At 39.3% G+C, this 26811-nt stretch overlaps 1 protein-coding gene across 11 annotated transcripts; it reads left to right on the forward strand.

Moving 5' to 3' along the window:
• Window positions 1-1701: 1701 nt before the first annotated feature.
• Window positions 1702-26759, forward strand: dlgap5.L (discs large homolog associated protein 5 L homeolog). 11 transcript variants are annotated; one of them, XM_041572184.1, is made up of 20 exons: window positions 1702-1858; window positions 7381-7659; window positions 9373-9572; window positions 9653-9742; window positions 9829-9922; window positions 11802-11885; window positions 12115-12170; window positions 13848-14098; window positions 15668-17759; window positions 17946-18126; window positions 19006-19111; window positions 19316-19401; window positions 20793-20953; window positions 21341-21433; window positions 24093-24309; window positions 24486-24651; window positions 25036-25096; window positions 25176-25422; window positions 25517-25575; window positions 26453-26759. In XM_041572184.1, the coding sequence occupies exons 2-20, from the start codon at window positions 7419-7421 to the stop codon at window positions 26579-26581; spliced, it is 4614 nt and encodes a 1537-aa protein (XP_041428118.1). In that variant the 5' UTR covers window positions 1702-1858; window positions 7381-7418; the 3' UTR covers window positions 26582-26759.
• The last annotated feature ends 52 nt before the right edge of the window (window positions 26760-26811 follow it).

Below are 26811 nucleotides of genomic sequence, written 5' to 3' on the forward strand. Positions count from 1 at the left end.
GCTTCCCTTGATACACATGAATGCAGAGGAGATGAGGAATGACCCAATAGGAATACTTACTAGGCTTTACTTTAGCTAGAAGCCAGCAAATTGTAAGGGATTAAAATTTAAACTGCAGAAAAACAAAATGGAAAAAATGACATAGATTCCTGCATAAGCAAATAAAAAATGCTCTGGATTAATAGATATTTCTTTCAGAGTGGATAACTGCTGCTACACATTCACTAGTTACATTAAAACAGGTCTGTGCTGCATGATGTCATTTCGTATGATATTTCTGTCGTATGGGCCACTCTCTTTTTAACATGTGAGAAATATATACACCTAAAATGATGTCAGTTTTCAAATACGTAAAACATTCATTTAGCAGAAGATAATTAAAGTTGTGAGGAGCTTGCTACTAATAGGAGGGTGTGAACTATGCAAGCCTAATACCATAATTTACTTAAATTATTTTTCTCATGCTCTGGCTTGCCAGTATAACCTGTGGCACAATTAGCACCCTGCTGTAAAAAGCATGAAATGCCAACACTCCAGAACTGTTGTAGATTTTAGGATAACAAAAAATTAGACGGACCTTTTAAGCATGAAACGCTGCCTTTGAACTAAATGGATACTATTTGTTTACAGTTAAATTACAGTAAGGTGTTCATACATGAAAATAACAATGATCCTCTACAAATAGAGACCATGTAACTAACTAACATGGTCTTGTCATTTAGGCTACTGCCCAACCATCTAGCCATCGCTAACTGGGAGGCAGTTTTTTAAGACCTTCCTTTACAGTCTGTGCGCCCAAAACAAAAATAAAGATGCCCCTTCTCCGCACATGGATGAGGCAGTAGCAAAGGTTACAAGATTACAAAAAAAAGAGTACAATACAGCAGCAGCTCCATTTCACTTCCAATCATATCTGTGCACTTGGACCACTGGCCTGGGCAGATAGAACAATATTAATTGGGTTCCCAAACCTCACGATAACTCTGTATTCGGCCCAGGCCCTGGTCAATTAAATAACTTTAAAGTTATGTGTATGACCACTATTACATACCTCCCAACATTTTGGAAGTAAAAAGAGGGACAAAAAAACTTTTTCCGCACGTAGCGCAGCAATTTTTTGACCACACCCCTTTCTGTTGCCACACCCCCTGATTACCATGTTTGTTTTACAAAATTTGGCAGGTTATGAAAGTTATCTAAACTGTGTTTTTGTGTCTCAAAATTGTTACAAAGTATCTTATTGGCACCTGTTAGCTGTTCTGGGCTCTCTGCTAAAAACCAAGTAAGTGAGAAACTTTGTTTCTTTTTCTGGCTGTCCAGTACAAATAAGGGACTGCGGGTTGAGCTGTCAAAAGAGGGACTGTCCCTCCGAAAAAGGGACAGTTGGGAGGTATGATACTATTAGGCTCACAAAAGGTACCAGTGTTTGGAAATCTGCAACTCTATTTGCCTTACTCATCATTATTTCTCCTGAACTATGTTTATTGCGAGTGGTGAATGATTTTGTCCCAAATGGTGTCACTAGGATAAAGTACAGGCTATACGGGGTATTATAACGCCGCTTGAAAAAAAGATTGAGCCCAAACCCTCCGACAGCATTCTGTCACAATCCATTAGGCGTTACTAAGCGCCAGCCAATTAAACGGTCTTACCGATCACATGATGGTCGGGCATTATTCTCTATAATTGGTCGAGACTATGTAGCCAATCGGACACCGGAATGAGGTTCCACCAATCTTAGAACGGATTCTCGTCCAATGGGTGGGAACTTCCGGTGATTTGAATTTGCGCGTCCAGAGTGTAAGGCAGAAATGTCATAGAGTTTGGTGACCTGGTTTGTTTTGATCGGGGGGTACAGGTGAGTTGATTGACGCAGACAAGTTTTATATATGCTGTAGCTTATAATTATCAGCAGCCGTGCATCTGTGCCTGGAATGACGGCGTCTGTATTCTCGGGGCAAGCTATTAGCATGGCTGTCAGGTTTTCAGAATGTCATGGGCAGCGTTGCGAGAGATCAGCTAGACAGACGCGTACTAGTGGCGCAGAGTTTATTTCTGTCCAGTCCAGCAATAGACAGTGACTCATTGGCTGGCTGTTTTTGTGGCCGGAATAAAGTCATTTCATACACTGCTTTAATAAATGTTATTATAGAGTGTGCTACTGGTTTCCTATGGTAGGGGAGTGCGCCCAATATTTTACTGTATACAGTGAAAGGGCGACGTGTAAGACACTTGGTTTGGGCGTTTTGGATTTACTTTGTTGTTTTGTTGTAATATTTCCCTGCTATAAGAGGCTTCTAATAGGCACACAGGGGGTGCAGCCTGGGCCCTACAGTCAACCTGGTTTATAATTGCTAAGGGGTGAGCTGAAATTCCCAGTCACCTCCACCTGTTTCATACATCCCAGCATTCCACCTCAAACTGGTTTTTAAAATTCAGGTTTGCATGCTTGAACTGACATTCCCCCGCGTTCTTTTTATTCCTTCTGATGTTTTTCTTATAGCAGGTATAATACACATAGATACACATGGTCATAATTTGTTGCCCCATACTCTGTAGTGGTCCCCATAATGAATGTGTTCTGTATTATTTATTTTTAAACGGATCTGTTCCTAAATTACAATACAATATGTTACTATACCCTCAAAATGAATACTTGAGCAACAGATGATTTTTTTTTCAAATTAAGTGGCATATTAAAGAATCTTACCAAACTGGAATATATATTTAAGTAAATGTTGCCCTTTTGAATCCCTGTTTTATGATGGTCTGTGTACTCCCTCAGAGATCACCTGACCAGAAATATTGCAGCTCTAACTGTAACAGAAAGAAGTGTGGAAGCAAGAGGCAGAACTCTGTCTGTTAATTATGAAGAAAGCCTTTGTTTAAACGACAACCACTTGTGTTAATAAAAAACAAATAAACAATATTATCTGTGCGTCTATGGCCACCTTAATTGTAACAGGAAGACGTTTGGAAGCAAAAGACAGAACTCTGTCTGTTAATTGGCTCATGTGACCTAACGTGTATGGTTTGTCTGTGTGCACCGTGAATCGTATGATCCCAGGAGGTGGCCCTTATTTTTAAAATGGCAATTTTCTATTTATGATTACCCAATGGCACATACTACTAGAAAAGTATATTATTATGAAAATGGTTTATTTATATGAAATAGGGTTTTACATATAAACTGTTTGAAGCAATTTATCTTTATAGAGACCTACATTGTTTGAGGGGTATAGTTTTAGTTTAAGCTTATGTTGCACTCATGAGTGTCCGAAGCTTCTGAACAAACTTTTGATGTTGCTTGTGGTTTATAAAGGGGAACTATTGTAAACATTACAACTTAACACAAGCATCATAATGAAAGAACTTTTCTAAATATCCAATTTATAATTCTGATCCATTTCTGAAATTATCAATTTACTCTACACCAGGGATCCCCAACCTTTTGAACCCGTGAGCAGCATGCAGAAGAAAAAGGATTTGGAGAGCAACATAAGCATGAAAAATGGTGGCAAATAAGGGCTGTGATTGGCCATTTGGTAGCCCCTATGTGGATTGTCAGCCTACATTGAGGCTCTGCTTGGCAGTACATCTGGTACACCAAAACTTTGCTTTGAGGCCACTGGGAGCAACATCCGAGGGGTTGGAGAGCAACATGTTGCTCACGAGCTACTGGTTGGGGATCACTGCTCTACACTATCCCCCTCTTTGCATCTATCTTTTCATTCATGCGTTTTGCAGGAGACGGTTGTCTGATAAGGTAACCTGATTAGGTCTAGTTATAGCCTTGTTAGAGCTCACACTTTTAAAATTGTTAAAAATCCTATCTCTCCGCATACATCATTTGTGCCAAAGTCTGATATTTTTTTTAGAGTTTATCTGTGCAGTTATAAGAGCGCTAATACATCTACTAGGAATGGGAGCCCCCACCCAAAAAGATATATGTAGTAGGTCTGACTGTCTAAATCTGACACCTGGCTTCTGTGTGAAGAGACAGATGCTTGGGGGGGATAGAGAAGAGTCAATTTTAAAAACTGCCCCAGCAAATCAGGGTTAACAGGAATGAGTGCTGTGCAGGTAATCTCACTTGTGTAGCATCTCTTTGTCGCCCACTGTAGTGAAGATTTATCACAGGTGACAAAACTTCCCATGTGCCATTACTCTTATGAAATGGGGGGGGGGGGAACTGTTTGTAGAGTCATATGTTTTGTTACCCTGGCTAATTATTCACCTGGCTTTTTTGATTCAAGCTCCCTTTTGGAGGTCCAACATTTTTTTCAGGACTCGTTTTAGCTCATAAGGTAACAATTGTGTAATTGCCTGTTCAGCCACAGCTCCGTGGCAGAAAAACAACAATCGCTTTAAATCTCTCGATAATTTGCCTTCTAGTTGGCCTTTCAACTGCCTTCAGACTGAACCCTCGGCCGACCTTCGTCATAGTTTGGGAACTAAAAAATTGCTTATAATTGGAGAAATCCTGTTCAACTTGTTTTGTAGATTGTAGTAATGTGCATACTTACTAAAATTTCTTTGGATAATTAGTTTGAGGTCAAGGTAAAGTAGCTAATGGGGCAAAGTATATATGGTCTGTAATTCACTCGCTGAATCGCGTATACAGAACTTTCGAGTTAGATGAACAATTAACCTGTGGTGGATAGCAGTAAACTGTCCTTGTTTGTTAGTGTAAGCCATGAGACCCTAGTTTTACCACCCCATGCAGATTCTTTAAGGAGTTAGCTCCATCACATGGGTGCTTTGAAAGGAAAGGACTTGTTAATTAAAGATTTTGAAAAAAATGATTCTTTAAGGGGCCCATAAACTTAGCTCGAGTGAAGGAATAGAGGAAAAAACTTCGAATTTTTTTGGCTCCTTCGACTACGACTTTTTGAATCGAACAATTCGAACTAAAAATCGTTAGACTATTCAACCATTCGATAGTCGAAGTACAGTCTCTTTAAGAAAAAACTTCGACCATAGGCTTCCTAAGCATTTTTTGGTCGAAGAAAAATCGTTTGATCGATGGATTAAAATCCTTCGAATGGAAAGATTCGAAGGAGTTAATTGTTCGATCGAATGATTTTTCGCTTGAACGAATAGCGCTAAATCCTTCGACTTCGATATTCGAAGTCGAAGGCTTTAACTTCGACAGTCGAATATCAAGGGTTAATTAACCCTCGATATTCGGCCCTAAGTAAATCTGCCCCTAAATGTTAATGAAAGGATTTGTTGAGCCCTTTCTCTATTGCTGGTTCTGATGGTTTTTTTTTTAAAAGCTACTGAGGTCAATGTTAGCCTATGGGGAAGGTCCCCATAGGCTTCCTAAGCATTTTTTGGTCGAAGAAAAATCGTTTGATCGATGGATTAAAATCCTTCGAATGGAAAGATTCGAAGGAGTTAATTGTTCGATCGAATGATTTTTCGCTTGAACGAATAGCGCTAAATCCTTCGACTTCGATATTCGAAGTCGAAGGCTTTAACTTCGACAGTCGAATATCAAGGGTTAATTAACCCTCGATATTCGGCCCTAAGTAAATCTGCCCCTAAATGTTAATGAAAGGATTTGTTGAGCCCTTTCTCTATTGCTGGTTCTGATGGTTTTTTTTTTTAAACAATGTAGCTGAAAATAGCCACCATTTTAGTAATCGCCAGCTTAGGGCGAGGTCACACAGGGCGTTTTTACATTGCCTTTTTTAAAACTGTGTATTCCAGTGTAAATATGCACAAAATTAAGCCCTACTGAAAATAACCGAATATGCACTATAGCAGTCCCCACTGGGCGGTTGCGAACCAACATCTGCCACACGATACCAGTATTTGCATTTTTCAGCAAAACACCAATATGCTAGGGAGATGGCATATTATTGAATTCTATGGGATCCACAGGTTTGAAAATACACTTTGCTAAAATAAACTGTGTACTATTTTCAATATGGCGGACAAACTCTCGCAAGATGGATTGCAACGTTGTATGCTGGTGACGTAATTACATTTTCTATTGACAATCAGTCCGGCTACGTTTTGCATGTAAATTGCTTTTCCGCTTAGCTTTTTTTCACAAAAGTTTACTAAAATTCTTCCAAGCGGAATTGAGGGGAACAAGAAAATCAGAAATGCATGTTGGGTAAAGAAAACTACAGACTGAAAACCACATATCATGCTGCTTGTGTAGTTTCAGTGGCATGTTTTTTGCTTGGCCACACTTTTTTAAAAATGCAATGTAAAAAATTTGACCTCACCCTTATACTACACTGCGTCAAAAAATCAAAACCAGCAATTTAAAAAGACAGATCCTTCTAATGACTTGGTTAGAATATAAATTGCTTTTATTAGATTTAATTCACTTTACAGTCACATTAAGATTGGCGAGTGCTTGAATAATACTTCACAGCCATCCTTAACTTGTATACATGCAGTTAGTGAGGCTCCTTTCTCTGAATTCATGACTCATTAACACATAATACTCTTCTCCTCCATCCCCCTTTCTCCCTTTTACCCCTCTTTCCTACCCCACCTGAAACATGTCTCAACCTATTACAATTGTATTTTCCCATTACTGCTGAGGTTGGAAACGCAATGGCTTTAAAGCTCATATTGATGGAACAAATGATCTCCTTTTTATTTTTGCAGTAAATTATTGGCATACTCTGTGTTCTGTAAATAAAGGGTTATTTTCTTTGTATTCTCCAAGATACATGTGGGTAGGAAAGTGCATAACCGTAATATTCAGGCAATGATTATTCTAACTTTGATTTAGACAGTGGTATTTCAGATAGCCTTAATGTAACTTCGGAAAGTAGTACATTTATAACTACGGTTAATAGTTTTTTAAAAAAAATGCTTTATTTTTTAGCGTGTAGTTTATCCTATAATTACCTTTATGTATGGTATAGTATACAGCCAGCAGGAGTGTGGAAGTCAAAATAGCTGAGAGAGGGCCTGAAAGAAGAAAATTATAATTGCTTACCTGAGACTCTGTGCAGGTGTTCTTGTTTGCTGAAAATGCACTGCCACAGGGTATTACTGTAGGAGTACCACCTTCCAATCTTCTTGGATCCTCTTTGTGGCTCCTAGCCAGTGAAAAGGCAGCTTTTTATTTGTTTCGCCTTTCCCTCTACTGTGCATGTTAACCATGACCTGGCCCTAGAGGCAATACAGGAAGAAGAAGAAGAAGAAATATGTGCTGTGTAACCAACTGAATGAAGGTTCTAGTAGGTTCAAAGGGTGGCATTTCAGTGCCCATTGCACAGTCCTACAACTGTTTACACTGTGGGCTCTGCTCTGCCGGCTGTGTGCCAAGACTTAAAATAGGCAATGTAAAAGGGAGAAATGAGCAATCCGAATTAAGATGTTCTTATTTGTCAACTTACATTTCAGGTTTTGGCGAGATCCACAGTGTAGCAACATATGTAAAAATGGAACCCCGCACACAGTTTACTGGTAGATATAAGAAGGATTTGAGTACTGAAAACTTAAGAACAAAAGTCGCACATCGTAAATCCGTAATGCAAAAGGAAAACCGACATAATGAGTTTAAAAAATGCAGGGGGTTGTCGCTGACCGATGCCAATATTTCAGCGCTGAAGGAGTGTGAACTTCCACCTCTGGAGGAGACTAATGAGAGCTCTATCCTTAAAGCTGAGGAAACTACGGACGGTAAGTTGGATCAAATCACCTTTAATCAATGCCAATTTCATCCCTTTGCCCTGTAAAGCTGTTTCAGAATACACGTTTTTCTTAAAAGGAAATGTTTTGTGATATTTATATAGTCACATCAATATATGGCACGAGTCATGTATAGTAATATAACTTCTTACTGTTATGGTTTGAGCAAAAATTAAATCTAAGCCAGATTTTATTTTTTTTATTTCTTTTTTTAATCTCCTCCTCTGACACTGAGACCAGTGCAGGACTCTGTATATGGGGATTGCTGTCTTTTTGAAATATGAGTAACTTTAATTCAATGTTGGAAACGTCATTTTTTTTTTATTATTATTATTATTTTTTTTTACAGAAAACAAAACATTTCTGCAACCTTTCTATTTGTGTTAATATTGTTCAACATGGTGTCTGTTAGTTAGGGACCAATGTGTGGGGTTTATCTTGACGTGGTATGGTGGCTTATCAACTTTATGATCATAACTTTTTAACTAAAAACCCCTGTATTTGTGAACACATGCACTTGCATATATACTGAATTACTTAGACAGGAGACCAGGGAATGTGCACTGATTAATTGGCCAAGTCAGTAGCACTTCCATTGTACTTTAAAGGAATTGTTCAGTGTAAAAATAAAAACTGGCTAAATAGGCTGTGCAAAATAAAACATGTTTCTAATATAGTTAGTTAGCCAAAAATGTGATGTATAACATGTCAGTCTGAACACTACTTCCTGCTTTTCAGCTCTCTTGGTTTACACTGATTGGTTACTCTGGCTACCAGGCAGTAACCAATCAGAGACTTGAGGGGGGGGGCACATGGGTCATATCTGTTGCTTTTTGAATCTGAGCTGAATGCTGAGGATCAATTACAAACTCACTGAACAGAAATGTACCATGTGGCCCCCCTTCAAGTCGCTGACTAGCTCAGAGTTATAGAGCTGAAAAGAAGGAAGTTGGATTCTGGCTGTTTTATTAAACATCTTTCTATTTACACAGTTTTTATTTTCACACTGAACTGTTCCTTTAATACATTTTTACTTAGCGTTAAGAGTGCACCCACAACCCCCTTTTTTGTATTTATACACCGCCATTAATTACAATTAAACAAAGCACAGGCGTCGATACTTACCCTTTATTGTCATCTCAACCTGTGCGTGTCAACTTTTTGTATATTATCAGCCCAAACCTTGATGAATATGTAAACTTTTAATTAATGCACTCTGTGTGTTTTTAGTTATTATGATAATTAAATGACGCACACAATCGTCTGATGATAGATGCTTAATCTGACCAAAAAATAACATCACAGAATTAGGTTTTGCAGAATAACTCATATTTTCCAGAAAGGGTCAGCCTATTACAAATTCTGCCAGGGTTATGTCAACTTTTGAGCGCAGCTGTATTCAACTAGATGACTTGGTTTTTTTTTTGTGTTTAACTCGTACAGCATACAAAGGGTGGTTTGACGAATTTTTGAATGGGAAAATCGTTTTTCAACCTAAAATATCTGGTATTTTCTGTTCTCTATATAGTACAGATACAATTAAAGGAAATGATGCATCAATAGCCCATAATATTTAAATATGTAAAAACTGCATGCTGGCTGTCCCTGATTGGGCATCTATACTGCAGACTGTCTGACAAAGCCTACTTATGTAAAAAATAAATAAATAATAAATATTTAATATTATTTTCTGTTTATACGTAGTTGGAAAGTCTAAAGAGTACTTAAAGCAACGTCGTGATCTGCTACAGCGCTTTAAGGAGGAAAAGGAACTGAGAAAACTAAAGGAGCAACGGGAAAAAGCAGCCAAATGTGTTTTTAAATGTGGAATCTACAAACCAGATGTGACCTTTCCTCCAGTGTGGAGCTCTCAGCATACTTCCAAAATAAAACCAAAAGAAAAGGTATGCTATCACTTTTATCTGGGCAATACAAAGATGGGGTTTGTTGTATTTGTTAAAATATTGGTGTTTGGCCCTTTCAGCAAGCTCCCCCTGGTGTTCCAAGAGTTACAAGGTCTATTTCCAAAGCAGAGCCGGCAGGGAACAAAGCCAACAGAACGCAGCATGTGAAGGTATTTAATTGCTTTACCCATCCTATTGACTCATTGTACATGTTCTAGGATAGCCCATACACTTGCAATGTTTTTTAATCTTGCAGACAGGAGTTCTTAACACTAGTAAGATTTCTGCTGAAAGGGGCATAACAAAAGTATGTGGACAGAACTCTGCCTTAAAGAAACCTGAAACTAAAGGTAATGTCTTTATTTTGTTCTGTAAACAAACTCGATGTGCCTCTAACCTGCTATAATTTGATACACTAGTGGATACATTTCTTGGCAGCAACTTCTTTTATGTATCCTACTTGTATTTCGGTAAGGAGCTACAGTTATTTTACTTTGCCTCTTCATGGGATTCTAAGGTGGTCTATTTATCATGTTGTGTAAAAAGTGAAGTAAAACATTACCGGTGATGTTGCTCATAGCAACCAATCAGATCTTTGCTTTTGTTTTCTAAATGTTGAACTGTAATTGCTGATTGGTTGCCTTGAGCACCAGTACTGCTTCAATCCACTTTTTAACAGCATGATAAATAGGCCCCTAATTGTCTACATAACTCTTTGATAGCAGCAGAGAAATGGCAGGAACTGATGTAACTGTTTCTGTTACAAACTGGTAAAACACTAACATTTAGATCTGGAGGTGGGGGGCTAAATTTGCTAAGCATTATACCAAATCGTAACAGTCTGCTTCTGATTACTGAGCTGCTACTGGTAAACCAGGGAGAGGGGAAAGCTAAAGTAATTCATTTTTCTCTTTTCTCTCTGTGTGAACGTGTTAAATGTAGGTATATGTCCCCTTTTAAGTTAAAAAAAAAAAAGAAATTATATATATATATATATATATATATATATATATATATATATATATATATATATATATATATATATATATATATATATATATATATATATATTCCGCACTCGCAGGGCTTAAAAGTCAATTAAAGGTTTTTATTGTAATGAAGGAAGACCTGACGTTTTGGCCAGCAATCTGACCTTTACCAAAGTAATACACAAAATTACCTTTTAACCCCCAGTGGCGGGAAAAGACGGAAGCGGCATCATCCAGTTTAGTATATAAACAACTCGCCATGAAATACAAAACAGAACAAAATCAAGTGAAAAATAAAGTGCACTAAAAACGTGTCTTGTATATATAACTGACATTCAACATTCAATCATAATGTAATTTGCATCATTCTACAGGTAGAGGTTAATATCCTATGAAACCCCCACCAATCTATACATCATCACAGCCTGTTCTTTTGACATAAAGGCAGACAAATACCCGTCAAATCAGTTCTTTGTGTATGTAATAGTCCTGCAGCGAGTCGGGTACCTGCGGGTTACGGGTAGAAGTTCCGGGTGTGGGTAAAGACACGGTTCTGCGGGTCGGGCTTCGGGTCTTCTCAATAGCGATATTTACTCCTTTTTTCTGGTCACATCTACTTCTGAGGACATCCCTTCCGGTTTACAATGACAGCACTTCCTGATTCATGATGGTCAGCGGGTCCGGGTTGTGTGGATAAGATACTTCTTTTCAAGAAAAAACACTGCCATTTTCCCACTTAGCTTTGTGATGACTGACATCCTCCATATTTTGCATTATTTAAAAAAAAAAAAAAATCTTTTTTTATTGTTACTGTCCATTGACATTAAAACGATACTGACACGTTCCTATAAAAATCATAGGAACGTGTCAGTATCAAGTATGTGCTGCATCCGGAATATTTTCCCTCAACCCAGAGTCACTGAAACTGCACAGAAGGCCTTTCAACAGTGTAAGAGGGTCGGGTCAGTGCAGGTTTGCAGGGCTGGGGGTGGCTTTGAGGGAAAATATTCTGGGTGCAGCACATAGTAGATACTGAAGCGTTCCTATGATTTTTATAGGAATGTGTCCGTATCGATTTAAGCAAAAAGTTTTTACCAATCCTACAAAAAAATGCTGCTTTGGTCTCTTAATTTTAGCTGCTGAACAGAATGAATATTTAAAAATAAGACAATGGACATGTGGCTATGCCATGAATAACTTGCTCTATGCAAGTCTTATTGTTTCCCCTTATTTTTCCCAGTTGCTCCATCTCAAAGAGGTGTTAGAACTGCAGTTACTACTACAACTACTGCTACTACGAAACCTGCTCTCAGAAATAATGTTGGTACGTATTACGCAATTAGGCGTTTGTTTCGGTACATAGATTCGAAGGCACCTCTTGTACTGTATTAAAGCTGATGTGAGGGCTCACAGGGGCACAAAATATATGTTGCTAAATATGAAATCTTGCACTCAGTCTAGATACAGCTATTCTTGTATGTGAAATTCTAGATAGCTGCAAGACTTTAGTAGTATTGCAACTAAAATCTATTTGCTGTTTTTCGTTTTTGCAGTCACCAAATCCCAGAATAAGACTACCAAAGAAACAAAGACTATAGAAAATTCTAAGGTTGGAATTTATCTAATTTGTGTTTGTGTGGTCTGATTTGAAAGCCCTAATGAAAAAAAAAAAGTTCCAGTTTAAAAGGTTTCCTCTTGCTTATGTGAATGCAGCTTTTAACAACTGCTAGCTATTTTCCAAGCCCTTTACAAAAAAGTGTTTACTATTTATATAAAGCTGGTTCCTTTACAAAGTGCCCCTTCAATATTAATTGCATTATAGAAACTTTAGTGGATTGGTGGCATGACCTTGTATTTTAAAATAATCCAGTAACTGATGGCAGAAAGCACACCGGAAAGGCACAAAATGCTGCATTATTATTAACATACAGGTATGGAATCCGTTATCTGGAAACTCATCATCCTGAAAGCTCACAATTACAGGATGGCCATCTATTTTTCCAAATAATCCAAATTTAAAAAAATATCCTCTCGGTAATAATAAAATAGGATCTTGTACTTGGTTCCAACTAAAATATAATTAGTCCTTATCAGAAGCAAAACCAGCCTATTGGGTTTATTTAATGTTTAAATGATTTTTTGTAGACGTGTGGTACGAAGATCCAAATTATGGAAAGATGTTTTCTGAAGCTTAACTGCTGAAAGTCTATTAAGAAAACGCAGAAGTAGAATGGCTAATCTTATTTCTCCAATGTGAAAAGACCATTAGTATCTTTTATTAAGAAGTTATAATCACCACGCCTGAAAGAGAGATTTTCTTCCTCATATCACATATCCCTGTTGCTCAAAGGTCTAAGCTTGTGCTTCCTGCTATCTCCTGCATTGTTTGGGAAACCATTTTTTTATTAATTAGATTAATGCCTCGGAGGAGGCTCTTGAACTCCACAAATAGTATCACTGAACTATACATTAAAAATATTCAAATATATATTTTACGCAGGGCTTATTCCACTCCTGCCCATTCACATTTCACTAATCCTTAAATAACTGCTGTTTGCCCAAGGTGTAGTCCTAATCCAGCTTCATTTTGCCACGCAGAGCCCTAAATTGGTTCTGGATCAGAGTATGTGACTAGTAGTAGGCTAACATTTCAAGTTTTGGAAGTCAACAATTCCCCAGTTGGTCATACATTGTTAAGCACACTACTGAAGCTGAAAATGGTATCTGCAAACAAAGCAGGAAAGCACCCATAGATATGAATTGCTCCATGCAAGTCAAAAAATAACAAATTTTTTAAAAAAAGTAAACCATTTGTACAAATGTGCCATATTTTATACAATATTCCATGTTTTAATGCAAAATGAAACACTTATTTTGACGGCAATATCATTTGAACTGTACTGATGAGAGATTTTCATTTATATAATCTGCTTGTGATAAGTGGTTGGGTGGAAATTTTGATAAGTTAGCTTAAGGACAAGGGAAGTGGTCTACTGATGGGTGCCAAATTGGACCAGTGCATGTGATCATTGGCAAATACTGTATTTGCACAGGGACCATGCAAATATAGAAACCTAAAGGGGAAGTACCTTTTATATATTTGCCAGTTGTGGACCAGTGCATGTGATTGTAGAGAAAATCTATGTATGCATGGTGCAGGGATCCTTGGGGAAAATTAAGAAACGCGTACTTCCAATTTAAATTTATAAGAAACAACTTGGATACAAAATCTGTCTGTAATATAGTAGAGGTTTGTGAATGAACTTAACTTATATTTTACTTTCAGAAGTCTCTGGTTTGTGAGCAGCCAAGGTTAAAAGAAGCGAAACGGTTGCCGAAAGAAAAAACTGTTGAAGTGACGTCTTCGAAAGAATCTCGTGAAGCACCACATGAAAAGAAGCCCTCCTTTGCACCTCAGAACTTTATGTTCCAGGTCATGGATGGTCTTTCACCCTACAAATTCAAGCCTATGACTCCTAGACGGGCTAATGCATTTCTGTCTCCTTGTTTTGTAAGGAGCCCTATGAAGGGGGAAAGGTAAGGACGACTTGTCTGCAGTCAGTGAAGGGACAATCTTGGTGATATGTAATGTTGTTTATACTTTATACCTAGTACTTGATGCAGTGATTACCTCCACAAAGTCAGATGGGGCATTGCAGCAAACTATTTTTATCTGTAATGCTGTTTATTTTTTAATAAGACGACTGGGTTGTTAAATCCTATTATCCACCACACCCCATATCAATGCTAGTTATTTGTGGTTGCCAGCTCTGACACCCTGTACTGGGCATTGTGGAAATTTATTTATTTATTTATTTTTTTTCTTCTTCTCAGAGAAAACTCTCCAGAATATCCCGCTTAAAGGAATCCTGTCATTGGAAAACATGTTTTTTTCAAAACGCATCAGTTAATAGTGCTACTCCAGCAGACTTCTGCACTGAAATCCATTTCTCAAAAGAGCAAACAGATTTTTTTATATTCAATTTTGAAATCTGACATGGGGCTAGACATTTTGTCAATTTCCCAGCTGCCCCTGGTCATGTCACTTGTGCCTGCACTTTAGGAGAGAAATGCTTTCTGGCAGGCTGCTGTTTTTCCTTTTCAATGTAACTGAATGTGTCTCAGTGGGACATGGCATTTTACTATTGAGTGTTGTTCTTAGATCTACCAGGAAGCTGTTATCTTGTGTTAGGGAGCTGCTATCTGGTTACCTTCCCATTGTTCTTTTGTTTGGCTGCTGGGGGGAAAAGAGAGGGGGTGATATCACTCCAACTTGCAGTAAAGAGTGATTGAAGTTTATCAGAGCATAAGTCACATGACTTGGGGCAGTTGGGAAATTGACAATATGTCCAGCCCCATGTCGGATTTCAAAATTGAATATAAAAAAATCTGTTTGCTCTTTTGAGAAATGGATTTCAGTGCATAATTCTGCTGGAGCAGCACTATTAACTGATTCATTTTTTCCCATGACAGTATCCCTTTAATAGGAAGCCGCTTATTGAATTGTGCATTATACTATTAGACACATGCTCTCCCACACACAAACCGTAATGAGAGAGAATTGTGATCACAGGGGTGATACTGTATATACAATATTTAATTTATGCATTCAATGATGTTTCCTTGATAAACAATGATTTTTTGTTATTTTGGAAGATGATGCTAGTGCTGGAATACCAGTTTGGCTGGCTTATACCCTTTGTGGGATAGCTTCCATAAAACCATACTAACCTCCGTTAGCAATGTATTGTATCTCAACTGGACTGTTACTCACCTCTATCACAATCATCTCTATAATTACTTACCTGATGCCCAAGGCAGTGCTCCTGTTAGCAGAAAACTGCACCGGCCCAGTATATTTCTGAAAGAACTCGCTCACCACCATCTTCTTCCACTTCTGTCTTCTTTTCTTCAGGCCTGGGCAGGCAAATGCACAATACAGTGAAAAAGCCAACTGTTTGCATCTGGGTTCAGCTTTTCACTGTACTGCGCATGCACCAAACAAGATGGCGACAAGGAGCTTTTACAGAAATACCCTAGTAAAAAATGTTTTTTTGTTTTACTTTTCCTTTAATAAACTTTCCTTTTTTGTTTTTCTTCTTCTAGGAATCATTTGCCAGCACCCCCAAAGTGCAACAAAACTCAAACTGCTGGGGAGCAAGTGCTTCCTGTGGAGCAAGTCCCCGAGCCAGAGCGTTCTGAGCTAGGAATGGACGATAATCCTGTTGCACAACAGAAAGTGGAGCAGGTGCAGGTCCCCGAGCCAGAGAGTTCTGAACTAGAAATGGACAACCGTCTTGTTGCACAACAGAAAGTGGAGCAGGTGCTTCCAGTGGAGCAAGTACAAGTGCCTGAGCCAGAGCGTTCTGAGCTAGGAATGGACGATAATCCTGTTGCACAACAGAAAGTGGAGCAGGTGCTAGTCCCCATGCCAGAGCATTCTGAACTAGAAATTGACGATCATCCTGTTGCACAACAGAAAGTGGAGCAGGAGCTTCCTGTGGAGCAAGTGCTAGTCCCCGAGCCAGAGTGTTCTGAACTTGAAATGGACGATCATCCTGTTGCACAACAGAAAGTGGAGCAGGTGCAGGTCCCCGAGCCAGAGAGTTCTGAACTAGAAATGGACAACCGTCTTGTTGCACAACAGAAAGTGGAGCAGGTGCTTCCTGTGGAGCAAGTACAAGTGCCTGAGCCAGAGCATTCTGAGCTAGGAATGGACGATAATCCTGTTGCACAACAGAAAGTGGAGCAAGTGCAAGTCCCCATGCCAGAGCATTCTGAACTAGAAATTGACGATCATCCTGTTGCACAACAGAAAGTGGAAAAGGTGCAGGTCCCCGAGCCAGAGAGTTCTGAACTAGAAATGGACAACCGTCTTGTTGCACAACAGAAAGTGGAGCAAGTGCAGGTCCCTGAGCCAGAGAGTTCTGAACTAGAAATTGACGATCATCCTGTTGCACAACAGAAAGTGGAAAAGGTGCAGGTCCCCGAGCCAGAGAGTTCTGAACTAGAAATGGACAACCGTCTTGTTGCACAACAGAAAGTGGAGCAAGTGCAGGTCCCTGAGCCAGAGAGTTCTGAACTAGAAATGGACGATCAACCTGTTGCACAACAGAAAGTGGCGCATGTGCTTCCTGTGGAGCAAGTACAAGTGCCTGAGCCAGAGAGTTCTGAACTAGAAATGGACGATCAACCTGATGCACAACAGAAAGTGGAGCAGGTGCTTCCAGTGGAGCAAGTACAAGTGCCTGAGCCAGAGAGTTCTGAACTAGAAATGGACGATCAACCTGTTGCACAACAGAAAGTGGAGCAGGTGCTTCCTGTGGAGCAAGTACAAGTGCCTGAGCCAGAGAGTTCAGAACTAGAAATGGACGATCAACCTGATGCACAACAGAAAGTGGAGCAGGTGCTTCCAGTGGAGCAAGTGCAAGTGCCTGAGCCAGAGAGTTCTGAACTAGAAATGGACGATCAACCTGTTGCACAACAGAAAGTGGCGCATGTGCTTCCTGTGGAGCAAGTACAAGTGCCTGAGCCAGAGAGTTCTGAACTAGAAATGGACGATCAACCTGTTGCACAACAGAAAGTGGCGCATGTGCTTCCTGTGGAGCAAGTACAAGTGCCTGAGCCAGAGAGTTCTGAACTAGAAATGGACGATCAACCTGTTGCACAACAGAAAGTGGAGCAGGTGCTTCCTGTGGAGCAAGTACAAGTTCCTGAGCCAGAGAGTTCTGAACTAGAAATGGACGATCAACCTGATGCACAACAGAAAGTGGAGCAGGTGCTTCCTGTGGAGCAAGTACAAGTGCCTGAGCCAGAGATTTCTGAACTAGAAATGGACGATCATCCTGTTGCACAACAGAAAGTGGAGCAGGTGCTTCCAGTGGAGCAAGTGCAGGTCCCTGAGCCAGAGAGTTCTGAAATGGAGGATCATCCAGTTGCACAACAGAAAGTGGCGCATGTGCTTCCTGTGGAGCAAGTACAAGTGCCTGAGCCAGAGAGTTCTGAACTAGAAATGGACGATCAACCTGTTGCACAACAGAAAGTGGAGCAGGTGCTTCCTGTGGAGCAAGTACAAGTGCCTGAGCCAGAGAGTTCTGAACTAGAAATGGAGGATCATCCAGTTGCACAACAGAAAGTGGAGCAGGTGCTTCCAGTGGAGCAAGTACAAGTCCCTGAGCCAGAGCGTTTTGAACTAGAAATGGACGATCAACCTGTTGCACAACAGAAAGTGGAGCAGGTGCTTCCTGTGGAGCAAGTACAAGTGCCTGAGCCAGAGAGTTCTGAACTAGAAATGGAGGATCATCCAGTTGCACAACAGAAAGTGGAGCAGGTGCTTCCAGTGGAGCAAGTACAAGTCCCTGAGCCAGAGCGTTTTGAACTAGAAATGGACGATCATCCTGTTGCACAACAGAAAGTGGAGCAAGTACAGGCCCCCGAGCCAGAGAGTTCTGAACAAGAAATGGAGGATCATCCTGTTGCACAACAGAAAATGGAGCAAGTGCAGGTCCCCGAACCAGAGATTTCTGAACTAGAAATAGACGATCATCCTGTCGCACAGCAAAAAGGTTATTTTTCTTTTCCCCCTTCTTGTATACATCAATAGACATTAAAAGCTGCAAGATTCCTATGTTAACAGGCAACTAAAAACCACTTGAACTATATTTAAAAAAAAATAATCCACCAAGCATTTCTTTAAAACCTAGCTTTTATTGGAGTACTATGTGGCAGAAAATGGGCAAGCGTGACACTGGTACAGTAAGATAGTTTAGCCATTTTTAACTACTGGTGGCCTTTAAATTCTAGTGTGGGACTAGGTGCCTTAAATAGCATGCCTTATGTTTCTTCACTAAAGCTATACATTGTGACAGTGCCAGCAGGTGTTAACAGAGGATTTTGTTCTAGCCAGTGACTTTCTTTTTTTTTTTTTTTTATGATGTGTACATTCCATCTATTTAGTGCCTTTGTTTGGGAAAAACTTTCAAACCGAGGGATAGGATGGAGCACACAAATTCGCAGGCTCTGCTGCAAAATACTTTATTAATCACAACATGTTTCGGATCAACATGGATCCTTTTGATAAAGGATCCATGTTGATCCGAAACATGTTGTGATTAATAAAGTATAGGATCCATGTTGCTCCGAAACATGTTGTGATAAAGTATTTTGCAGCAGAATCTGCGAATTTGTGAGCTCCATCCTATCCCTCTGTTTGGAAGTATTCCATTGGTCTGGCTGGTGTGGCCTCGGCAAGGAAAGTGAGTGGTTGTCGTTAGAACAAAGTGTTTCTTCTTTGTTTGGGAAATGACTGCCTCTGTATTACAAACCTGCTACATGCAGAGATACATGCTTTCCTTCCCTGTACATAAAATTTTGCCTCTTCCACATTCATTTTCACTTACATAATAGAAATAATAGCCTGATCCTTTTGTTTTCCCCGTAAAAAGTTCCAGCTGATGCCCCAATACCCCCTTCTTCACCTGCACCAAATACACAGAAAGAAACTGAACAGGAAGCACTTAAGGAACCGGAGCATGATGTGCCATATTTCAGGTCAGTGCAATTACCTAGGAAAACCTTTGCCAAGTGTGCATAATTACTTCTAGGAAAGCTACAAATGAGTTGGGAAACATTTAATCACTTATGCTGGGAAAAAAAAACTTTGACATAGAACATTATTTTATGAACATATATTATAAGGCATGCATGGCCTTGTTCTGCTGATATGTAACATAAACATGTATCTCTTTATTTCAGAGATATTCTTAAATCAGAGAGTGAGAAACTAAGGTGCTTGTGCTGTGAGTGGGATAAAAGAATTGAGCTGGATATCCCAGAGGATGGTGAGGCATTTATATACTTAAAGTAACATGGAAACTCTCTTTTTCTGAGGAAAAAATGCATCCAGTTTCCCTTTCTTCACATTTGATTGCGATTTTTTTGATCCAGTGCAAATCAGAAGAAATATCCGTTTTCCCCAGGCCCTTTTTGCCGGGCGCATCACCCTGCAGGAGAATGACTACCAACTCGTTCTTTTCCTTACCCGCCCCCAGTAATTGGAGAACACTGTACAAAACCATTTATGTTTTTCAATTGGTACATTTTATGAATGAACTGCCGACTTTTATTTTCTGTTTGATTGTGGGATATGGCACAAGGTGCTAATTGAAGCATTTTTCTGGCTGCACCATTCCCAACACAAAATATTCTTGCTTGCACCAAATTTGATTCGGCCAAACCCCTGAATCTTTGTGAATGATTTGGCTTAATACCGAATCCTAATTTGCATATGCAAATTAGGGTGGGAAGGGGAAAACATTTTTGCCTTGTTTTGTGACAAAGTCAATTTATTTCCCTCTGCTCTTAATTTGCATATGTAAATTAGGACTCGGTTCTGCCGGGCAGTAGGATTCGGCCAAATCCTGCTAAAGACTGAATTCTGAACTGGATTCGGTGCATCCCTAATAGATTTACATGGTAAGAGCTCTGACCCTATGGATTTATCCAACTGCAAACGCACACCCTGGCCCTCCTGGAAACTGGATCCCTGGTGCTCAGCAAACAGGGCATTGGCAACCCATCAGCAATACAAGACAAAAAAGTTCACTGGCACGCAGGTAATGCTGGTGAAACCCTTGCTTTAAATGTATTCGTGCGGTATGCTGCACTAATAAATTTAAAGCAAGGGTTTCACCCTGCCAGCACTACCTGTGTGCCAGTGAACTTTTTGTCTTGAAGAGCTCTGACCCTGCCAGTGCATTTTCTAGCCAGATGTGTACCATATAACTCTATAAAGAGTACATTTTGAATTTTTTTCCCAACCATCCTGTGAGCTGGAAATGGTAATGGAGGCAAATCTTTGAGTTTGCACAGTGTGCCAAAGCCCTAAGGACAGCAAAGAGAAACATTTTAAGATTAAACTTCCTTTCTTCAAATGAATCCCACATCAGACCAGTTTCAGGTTTTTAGACTTGGATCTGTGCTTTCAGTAGATGGCCAAATGAGTGGATTTAAGGGGAGGCGTTTTAACACAGGCCCTTTATTTTCTGGCCATATATTGACTGCAGTGATTCCCATTGGTTGCTATAGATTAGGAGGAAGGTATGAGCACCAATTGGTTCTGTTACAGTGACACCCCACAATACTTAGGCACACCATTCAGGACCCTGCTTTATTTACCAGGTGCTCTGTGGAATGCAGTGGGTGGATCTAAACACATCTTTCCCCTTTGCAGCCAAAGATGTGATCCGCACCACTGTTGGCCAGACAAGACTTTTGATGACTGAAAGGTTTAAGCAGTTTGAGGGCCTAGTGGATAACTGTGAGTTCAAACGTGGTGAAAAGGAGACCACACTTACAGATCTGGAGGGATTCTGGGATATGATCTATTATCAGGTAAGTGTTCCTTCCTTGGATGAATTCTAAACATGTCCATTGTTTCTACTCTTTTTCTGTGCTCTAACTAGTGACACACTGTAAGTGTGTTCGAAAGAAAAATTGGGGCAATTTACATTTTTAAAAGGACACGTGGTAACCTTAAGAAGTCTTCTTTAAAAATTCCTATGTACATAGTACATGCTGTACTGTTCCTCAGCAGGGGGTGGCTGAGAGCTAATCCACAGTGTATGGCACTTGGCTCCCCTTGAGGGATTAAATGCATCATTTTTCATACATGTAGTGACGGGCTTCTCATTATTTCTCTCTGCATTATTTTGCCATTTTAAGACCTTGATACCATCTGTCAGAACAGAATAAAACTAATCCAGGTTTATCCCTTATTAGATCGAAGATGTAAATAAGAAGTTTTTTAATCTTGGAAAACTGGAGGAGAATTCTTGGCAACAAGGCACAGCCCCAACCAGAAAAATCATAAAGGTATGTACCTTCTAAGCTCATAAATAATGATAAAGGGGATGGACGCTTGAATGCAGCACTGGTAGACCCCAGTTAACTACAAGATGGGCTCTGTAGGTTTGTTCTTAAGTTGAATTTGTATGTAAGTTGAAACGTATACATTTATTTTTTGTAGGGATGCACCGAATCCAGGATTCGGTTCGGGATTCGGCCTTTTTCAGTAGGATTCGGCCGAATCCTTCTGCCCGGTCGAACTGAATCTGAATACTAATTTGCATATGCAAATTAGGGGCAGGGGGGGAAATTGCATGACTTTTTGTCACAAAACAAGGAAGTACATTTTTTCCCCCTTCCCACACCTAATTTGCAAATGCAAATTAGGATTCGATTCAGTATTCGGCCGAACCTTTCGCTAAGGATTCGGGGGTTAGGCCGAATCCAAAATTGTGGATTCGGTGCATCCCTAATTTATTGGATGCAACTTAGACAGATGTCTGTCTTAACATAGTATTTATTTTTACCTTTCTGTGCTCTGCAGGTGGTTTATTAAAGCTAAATGCTAATTAAGGCCTAGCAAACAATAGTATGTAACTGTAATAGCCTCTGTAAGTATGAGTTTTATGTAAGTCAGGTGTATGTAACTCGAGGACTCTCTGTATTTGTTTATCCCCCTCTGTTCCTGGGTGAATATCAGTCTAGAAATATTTGAAGACAATGCAGCTTTCCTTAGAAGTATATTAAAGAGATACTGACACCAGAAATTGAACTTTTTTACATCTATCATAATATTGCCTTTAAAAACGACATAACTTTACGGTAAGGTATTTGCACAATGCTTTTACATTACTTGTCTGACTCCCCATGCTCATCTATGAGGGGGCTGCCATATTTGTGCAGCAGGAGTCTGTTGGCATTGGAAACTTTAACTGTTTTGCCTACCTGACTGTCCATCTCAGCCTGTCAGTCAGGTTTAGGAATATCAATTACTTACAAAACAAACCTCTTGGCAAAAAACAATCAACATGACCTATAGGTAACTTTTTTTAATGTACATTCACATTTTAAAAGGTAGTTTATTAGTGTCCGTATCACTTTTAGCTAAGTGGGTAAAAGTGGCTTCATAAAAATTGCAGTTCCCTAGTTAAGTTTTTTTTTTTGTTCAGTGTTTGGTCAGGACTCCATTCTCTCATTTGTTAATGTTGTATTGGGTTCCCTGCAATACATCCAAGAACAGGTTCACTCTCATTTTTGTAATTCTGATTAAAGGGGTTATTCACATTTGGGTTCACTTTTAAGTATGATGCACAGAGTGATATTCTGAGACTATTTGTAATTGGTTTTCGTTTTTTATTATTTGTGGTTTTTGCATTATTTAGCTTTTTATTCAGCAGCTCTTCTTTTTGCAATTTCAGCAATCTGATTGATAGGGCCCAAGTTACCCTAGCAACCATGCACTGATTTTTATAAGAGACTGGAATATGAATAGGAGAGGGTCTGAATAGAAAGATGAGTAATAAAAAGTAGCAATAACAAAAAAATTTGTAGCCTTACAGAGCAATTTGTTTTGAGATGGGCAGAGTCAGAAGAAGGCAAATAATTTTAAAAAAAAAGTGTAAAAAATAAACAATGAAGACCAATTGAAATGTAGGTTAGAATTGGCTAATGGTTCACCTTCAAACAACTACCGAGTTGTTTTCAGATAGATCACCAGAAATAACAACTTTTTCCAATGACTTTCTATTTTATATGTCACTGTTTTTCTAATACTTAAAGTGTAAAGTGTCTTTTTTTCACCTTCTAAAGCAGCTCTGGGAGGGGGGGTCGTCGACCCTGTAAACTGTTCTAAATTGATACATTTAGTTGATCCATTTCTTTATCTTTGTCCCTGTTGAGCAGAATCTCTGGGTTTCATTACAGGCAGCAGTTAGAATTGATACAATAGTTGCTAATACTCCAGAGATGCTGCTGAGAAACGGATCAACTAAATGTTGCAAAACTGTAACCGTTTAGAGTCTGCGCCTGAATTATTGAGCTGCCAGACTGAAACACCAGAGACACAAACATTCAACTTTAAACTTGATTTTGAAAAAAATAAATAATGGAAAGTAATTGGGGAAAAAAGTCTTTATTTCTGGGGAACAATCTGAAAACAACTGAAATGAAAAAAGTGTTTGGAAGGGGAACCGCCCTTTAGGCTGCCCTGCCAATTCAGTACTTTGGCTTTCCTAGAGGGTGACGGCTCTACTGTCCGCTTGTACTCAACGGCATCAATGAATGAGTGTAAAAACTGAGAAAAATTCTCATCTTGAAAAATTTATAATTTCAATTGTATAATTTGCATTTGGCCAAATCCTCATGTCTGGCCAAACCAAATTCTTATAGTCACATGACTTTTCGTCACACAAACAAGGAAGTAAAAGATTTTAACCGAGCACTGCATGGACGTTTCTCTTTAGCCCCTGCCCACCCCAACTTTGCATATGCAAATTAGGGCTCAGTTCTGTATTCAGCCGAATCTTTCACAAAGGATTCAGGGGTTCAGCCGAATCCCAAAATAGTGGACAAATAATCCTGCCCTAATAAATGTGCGATGACCATTGATAAGCCCATTACATGTACAAAGTTGTCCAGCACTGCCTTGCATGTTTATTTAATCAATTCTCTTTCTTATTAATCATAGAAAAAGATTGTCCCTGCTGCAGCATCAAAGTCAAGCCAAGGAGATAACGGCAGGGCTGCTGCTCGAAGTCGCCTCGCTGCTATTAAAGCTGCCTTGAAAAACAAAGGAAAGCAGGAGGAGCCCACTGTAGAGGCCCCAGCACGGCCTACCCGAGTCGATGAAGTTGTGTTTGATGCAGGGTTCTTTAGAGTCGCAAGCCCTGCCAAAGTCGCTAACCGTAAGTGAGATTTCCTCCTGCAAAATGAACGGACTTGTGTTATGAATCTTGTTGATTTCCAGACATAACTATCTCCCAACAAAGAAGTGTGGAAAAGAACATTTTCACATAACTTATTTCAATGCAGATTTATATCTTTTTTCAGACCACGCTCTTTTTTTTTTTTCTTCTTTCAGGGGCAAGATGCAGTTCTTCTTGGTTATCCCCTACTCCACAGCCAATCACAAGCCGTATTCAGCAGTCCGATAATCCCACTGGTGAACAAATAACAGAAGTACCAAATTCTCCAGCCACTGTAAAATCCCTCATCAGCAAATCACTTTTTGAGAACACAGAAGGAAGGTATGATGTGTCCTGAGATTTATATATTTTTTTTCATTTGTCTGAAGTAGCCGGTTATTTAAAGGGGAACTATCACACGTTCTATGCCGTACAGAATTTACAGAATGACTGTGTTTAAGACCTTTTCAGGCAAATTATAATCCATGCCTTTACCTCACTTTTCTTCTCCCTTTTCTCATGTTTTTTTTCCCCCAGTCGTTTGTATTTTGAAACTTAAAAACTTTTGTATTCTGGATGTATGGATGTTATGTCTATCTATAAATGACTTGAATGATGAATATTCTAAAAGTAGTTAGTTTAGCGGTTCTTTGCCTCCCACGTGCAGACTTTAACCCTTGCTGACTTGTGTCCCTAGAAATGATATAAATCTTTTTGTATCTTTAGTGTACAGAGTGATGAACAACATCCCCTACCTTCTGTGGTTGAGACAGACGAGGCTGCCTGTGTAAGTCCTTTTTTTATTTTGTGCTTACCATCCTTAAATATGTGTATTATTCATTAACTATGTCCCGTAACCCTCTCAGGTCTTTCCAGTAGCCGATCTTGCAAAATACTTAGTTCCCATGGAGAATTCTGGTTTCCAGCTGTGTGATTCTCCGGCACCAGAGGAAGTTGGAACGGTACCTTCTAGAGCTTTGTTTTTGGAGGAGATTGCAGGGATTTCTGGATCATTTGTGAATGATGTTTTTATGTGTAGCCCACAGACAAATAGTCCTCCAGCACAACCCATGTCTCCCACTAAAGAATCTGATGGAGTTTGTGGCACTCAAGGTTTGTTCAGTTTTGCTACACATCCATGTAGATCAGTACTAATGTGAGTTGAGTCCATCTGCTTTGGGTTCTGATGTTTCTTTTTTCCCCTTAGATCTAAATGTTCAGAATGACCAACTGGACTTCCTGGGAAGCTGCCCGCCTATCAATATGGTAGAGAATCAACCCTTGTAGCCCAAATCTTTTTGCTAATAGACTATACTGTATATACGTTGGTGTCCAGATGCAACCACTTGATGATCTTAAACTGTATAGAGGACAGTTCATTTGTTATAGCTATTAAACTGTCTCATCACTTTTGCTATATTAAACATTTTCTTTATATAAAAAAATAACTCATGTTTGGTTTATTTCCCTTATTAAGAAGGCACTTCCTATACTGCTATAAAATGAGCCACAATGCAGCTTGGCATTAGTAGATGGAATTAGGGAGCTATGTCAACAGAATGTGCACTGCTTTGAATACAGACACATTGGGAACCCTGGAAATAAATCTATTCCTGCCTAACCAAACATACATTAACAGTGGTTCACCTGCCTTCTTTAGTCTTTGCATTTTACTATATCAGATGCAATGATAATGTATGTAAGAATAGGGTCGTCTACACAAACAGCCAGCTAACAAACACAGGCAAATGTCTTTTTTTCGGAAGCCAATCTGTCTACAACTACCAAATAAGTAGTCATGTTTACCATGTCACATAGACCTATAGGTTTGTCCTGTATGTTTAATCTCCAATGCTGGAACTGCACTGTGTATGGTGATCCATTCAGGAGAAGGGAATTTTGGACGAGGAAAGTGATTCACTGGGGTTGCCAAATTGTAACTGCTCCCTTCATGAATCTAATAGCTAACCTGGGACCCCTGCCTAGGATACTTGACAGCCATGTTTAATTTCTAAGTGATAGCTTCTGCTGGCACATGAGCAATACAGTATTTACAGAAAACAGCCAGGGGTCCAAGGTTAAAGAAAAAACTACAAACTTTAGTTACTGCTTTCAGCCTTTAATTCACACTTTCTTTTTCCAGATCAACCGTGCTTCCTTTAAATGTGGTGCAGTTGCCATGGCCGACAACTCGATTGTATTTTCACCGATTAAGAAGCAAAAGAACTTGCAAAGGATTTTAAAGCACAATCCAGAATTATTGGACTCCTAAGAATAAAAAACAGTCCTTGTGCTGGGAGCTGTTCAGCAACATATGTTTCACCAGAGGAGCCTATTTATTCTGAGCTATTGTCTCTCATTCATGCTGTCCATGAATAGCTTGAGCAACTACTTATATTGACTACTTTTTGACTATATTAAACGGTATTATATTTCTTGGTATTAAGAAATTTACGGTTATCTGCATTTTACTTTGAAAACAGTAATTTTGCATTGTATATA

The sequence above is a fragment of the Xenopus laevis genome, chromosome 8L (genome assembly GCF_017654675.1).
Source record: "Xenopus laevis strain J_2021 chromosome 8L, Xenopus_laevis_v10.1, whole genome shotgun sequence".
Lineage (NCBI taxonomy): Eukaryota > Metazoa > Chordata > Amphibia > Anura > Pipidae > Xenopus > Xenopus laevis.